At 34.2% G+C, this 4,940-nt stretch overlaps 1 protein-coding gene across 1 annotated transcript in view; it reads left to right on the forward strand.

Annotated features, from left to right (window-relative positions):
• The window catches only part of JAKMIP1 (janus kinase and microtubule interacting protein 1), a 108,851-nt gene that overhangs the window by 55,522 nt on the left and 48,389 nt on the right, over positions 1 to 4,940 (forward strand). Inside the window, exon 9 of the mRNA XM_009328844.1 lies at positions 3,849 to 3,977. Coding sequence (XP_009327119.1) covers positions 3,849 to 3,977 — 129 coding nt within the window. The remainder of the gene's footprint in view (positions 1 to 3,848; positions 3,978 to 4,940) is intronic.

Genomic DNA, 4,940 nt, shown 5'->3' on the forward strand with positions numbered 1-4,940 from the left:
TAGTGAAATAACCGAGAAACTCCAGAAACAGTATTTTGGGGGTTTTGTTTATTTTTGACATGTAGAATGGAGTTACAGTGATTCCATGATTGATGGAGTCACGCATTTGAAAATAAGGCATAATTGCCCAGTTTGTTTGGAAAGTGCAGGACTCTACGGATTTGTTTCTTTATTTAAACTTTAATAAATAAACTGTATTTGTGATAGTGGAAAGCCTGCACACTGGTGTGATGGAGTTCATATTTCTTGTTTTATATTTTTCTTTTTTTATCTGCCTCTGTGCTTTGGTGTGCCTGTATTTTTCTGGCTGCCAAGAAATGACATATAAGCATGAAGGTAAGAAGTTACTGATTAGCTCATCTGATTGCATTGCAAGGAAATTAATCTTGGATCATTTTCATCATGTTAGATTAATTACTTGAAAATGAGATATTTAAGTGTAAAGTGAAACTACTTTAGCAACAGAGAAATCAGATTATTTATATGTAAGTATACCTAATGCAAACCATTAAAATATGTGGGTATCTTGAAATTTGCATACAATATGATCTATGTGTCACTACTGATTTATAACATTCTAAACTTTGATGTTTACAGAGCACCATATTTCAGTAGAAGTGTTGATACTTGAGTTATAAAGACCTAATGCATAATTTTACTTTAAAATTATGTGAAAACATCAATATAAATCCACGTGAAAAATACTTGCTATTAAATGCATCGCAGTATTCAGTGGAAATTAGAATTGAAACCAGAAATTTTCAGCAATTGACATGACTATTTTCTCAGTTATGAAGTTATGATTTAGAAATAACAAATGTACAAATCAATATAAAAGGATCTTTAAGTTGTTAATTGAAAATGTTCCCATTTTTAAGAAAAGTTTGAATAAAACTTGAATGAAAATAATGTATAGTTGCAAAAATCCAGTGAGTATATACATGCTTCTATATACTTTTGAAAAAAACATTATGATTCAGCTTTTGAGCTATACGTGGAATCTCCCTGGGAGTCAGTGTATTTATTTATGCCTTATTATTTATTATAGTGTTTATCAACAAACTTTGTATGAATCAGATGTCTTTTTTTCTTTTTTTTCTCTACAGCTGTTCCCTTCTCAGTTAATTTGTTCTGTTTTTGCTGTGAATCACTTCTTGAAGCTAGTTGCTTCAAATACTAAATGATCAACAATAAAAACAGCTATTTTGTAATTGTGTCATGAAGAAATTCATACACATGTGATTAATACACAGTGGTTAAATACCTTATCTCTGTTTGTTTGTCTTCTAGCCTTCCTTACAACTTGAGGGTAGCACCATTTGTTTAGCCCTATTTTCAACTCCCAATATTTACTTGTAGCATTACTGTTGGATGATTGTAGGCTGCAACCAGTATTCAGTGTGGGAGAAATGCTGGTTGGGCCATGTCCCAAGGACTAATTACACCTCAGTTTTCATGGTAAACCTTTGTACTTATGAGAGAGGAGTCTGAAATATTTGTAATTCAAGTGTGAGAGAACACATTAGCTTCTGGATAAGTCTTTATATTTCTAGAATAGAGCTTAAACCAGTTCCTCATTTCCTTTGCTGTGTTGAGTAGGACAGAACGGTGAACAAACTGGTGTAGCATGGAATGCTGGAGGAAAGAATTAAATTATCCCAGGGAAGTGTTTGTCTTAAGCGCCTTAGAGAGAGCTCTGCCTAGTGAAAGGATCACAGCGCTTCCTTAACTGCATAATGTGTCTTTACAGACACAGGTTTTAGTACTATAACTGCACTCCTTTTCTTTACTTGTGAATATACTAAGTAGCAACTCTAGGGGTCTAGTAGCTTGCAAAAGGAAGGTTGTTTCTAAAGATTGTTCAAAAGCTCTTTGCCTTCTGTGCTGCATCGTATTTATCTGTATGGATATGGGTAACCACAGTGTATTTGGAAAAGATGCGGCTTTTGGGCGGCTTCTTTTGAGTGCATAAACATCCTTTCAGAAGGAGATTTTAGTAGAACCAGTTAATTTAAAAATGCAGTCTGAATGATTTTTTAATTATTTTTTTGAAGGGCTTGTCTTAAGTGAAGCAATTGAGTGGTTTGGAACAGGGTCTTGAAGCTGTCTTTGGTAGTTTGAGTGGGATTAGCTGTACTGTGAAACTATGATGGAGCTGTTCAGCTACTGAGCGATGAGATTGAGACCTGGTGGACCATGGTAACCAGGGCTGCAGGCTGTAAATGGAGTGCGTGGTGTCATGCATGCAGGCATCAAGTCACACCTACGAGCTTGATTTTATGGTACCACTTAATTCAGGATAGAGACTTTTGGCTGTTGATGAGAGCTGTGTTGAGCCAAAAGAATATATTAAGCATTATGGGCCTTTGTGAGAAAGTGAAGACAGTACTTTGTAGACATACTGGAAGAATGTATGAAGTTAGATAAGTCTAGAAGACTGCAGTGAAAGGTAAACCTTTGGAATTCATCATGAGATAGGGCATTATAGACAAAATAAAACCTTTCAATATCTTGAATGAAATTGATAACTCCCAATTCCACTCACTTAGCCAGTTTGGCTTTGCTGAGTTGTAAGATGTCTGATGTTCTGAATTAATAACAACTGATAATTTTTTTCACCCTTTAGGCTTTTCTAATGAACAGAGCTTTTATTTCCTCACACACATTTAAAAAAAAAAACCAAACTGTGACATCAGGATCTGTGATTCAGCATCAAGCAGTGCAAAAAAAAATGGAGACAGATAGACAGATTTTTCTTCATCTTCTTAGAGTCACCTCTCTCCACTAGCCTCCCTGTCTAGAATGCTTCATAACCTGACTCCATTTTTCCAGCAACACCTTTTTTTTTTTCTTTTCTTAATTTTCCTGCTTCTCTGAGTTTGTGTTGGGTTATTAGAACATTTGTATGGTCTAAAAAGTTAGGCTTTCTGTTGGTAGATAACCATTAATTTTTGTTATTGTTATTTTGGAAAGGAAAATACTTGAAAAACTTTTTCTAGTTAAATGTTTAAGCAACTTTTTTTTGTAGCAGCAGAATTTTCTATGGAAATTTGCTGCTTTCTGAGCATATGTTAGGAAACTGATGGAAAGGGGGCTCTTAAAATGGTGAAAGAATTATTGCAGTTGTGATGTCTTATATAAAACATCACATTTTTCACAATGAACGTTGTACTATTTATTTCCATTGGCTACTCATTTTCTCTAGTTTTCTGTAAGCATGCATTTAATTGATTACATTGTGTAAAATTTTTAAAATTTGCACTGAAATGCTGGTTTTCCCAGTTTTTTTGGTTAGTCATAATATTGGAGCGAACTTTTGAAAAAATTGAGAATTATGGTATTGGAAAAATAAATCGAAAGCAGCAATTTATCCTTTGAAGTAGGATTTTGCAAAATAGATATTATAAATTAATCTTTTTTTTTTAAATTAATATGAATGACAAAATTTTTTCCACATTGTTCTTCAGAATATTTTTTCCCTTTTGGTTCTACATCTTATATGTTACATCATACCGAGTTACTTTCTTCTGAATAGATATTGGATTCCTCTACTGTAAATCTTGTAGGATCTGTATGATTTTGGTAATTAGCTTTTATAGTTTTGCTAAAGCATTATTCTATTGGCAATTACCCAGTGCTGTGTGCAGTTCAGTTCTTGGATGTTCTTATACAAATGATGTTGAAAAGTTAAAAAAGCTAATTTAATCAGAGAACAAGGGTCTTCATAGGAACCTTTTTTCTTCCTTAAATACTAAAATAATGGTCAGAGAAGACCTTGGCAACTGCTTACTGGGTCACTGGGGTTTTCCAACTGTTTTGCTAGTAACTAAGAAAAACTAACTTTTCAGAGGCATGTTGTGGAGACATTTTTTGGATTTGATGAAGAATCTGTTGATTCAGAAACATCATCTGTAACTTCATATAACACAGATAAAACAGACAGGACACCAGCAACACCAGAAGAAGATTTGGAAGATGTAAGTAGTAGATGATTTGACATGGAGTATGAATGCAAACATTTTTTTCAGCTCTTCTGCCACAGGAACTATGAAAGATTTGGCAGAGAATTGCTTTGTTTTGTTTCAAGTCCAGTAACACATCCACAGTCATTGCAGTAGAATTAATAAGATAATATTCTGCCTGACAGATGTGGCAGATATGCACGTATTGGGCTGAGAAATAAACTTGTTTTTCTCAAACCCTTTCTTATTAGTCAAAAGAAAATTAATAGGCACGTTGCTTTGCCAAAAGTCAATAGTTACTAGGCAATAGTTTGCCTTCAACCTTATAAGTTATTTGACTGTTTTGATACAACCAGGATTTTCTTCCTGTACTTACAATACTCAGAGAGGCTTTTGCAATTTGTTAAGGCTTAAATGATCATAAGTAGTAAATACCCACTGACAAGTTTTGTCTCAGCTCTGTGATATGCACTGCAGCTGGCCTACTTCAAAAGATTGCAGGGCTGAGGACAAAGTATGAATTAGATGCTCTTTTTCATCTTTCTTTCCTGTTCACTAACTTGTGCCTAATACTGCTCAGTCACAAGAAGCTTCCTATTTTTCTAGGCTTAATATCTAATAATATTGTAATGTAATCTCTTTTCCTTGGAGCTTGAGTTCCTGGAGCAAAAATTAATTAAAGGGAAGGACATTTCTTGCCCTCAGCATTATAGGAAAGACCTTGAAAGTGTTGATTTCAGTTGGACAAAATTCAAAGAAAATTAAGACATTAAAAATACTTCATGTTAAAAAAAAAATTAAAAAAACTTCTTATGGCTTTTGAAATATAACTTCTGTGTTAGAGTGCTTGTGCTGGTAAAATGCTTTGCCCTGGCATTGCAGAGAAAAAGAGTAAGGAGGCAGTGATGGACTGCATGACAAATAGAATGAACCCCTTCTGAAGCCCCTGTGGCTCTGGAGTTGCTGAAGACAGTGGTG

The sequence above is a fragment of the Pygoscelis adeliae genome, unplaced genomic scaffold (genome assembly GCF_000699105.1).
Source record: "Pygoscelis adeliae isolate BGI_AS28 unplaced genomic scaffold, ASM69910v1 Scaffold66, whole genome shotgun sequence".
In the NCBI taxonomy this organism is placed as follows: Eukaryota; Metazoa; Chordata; class Aves; order Sphenisciformes; family Spheniscidae; genus Pygoscelis; species Pygoscelis adeliae.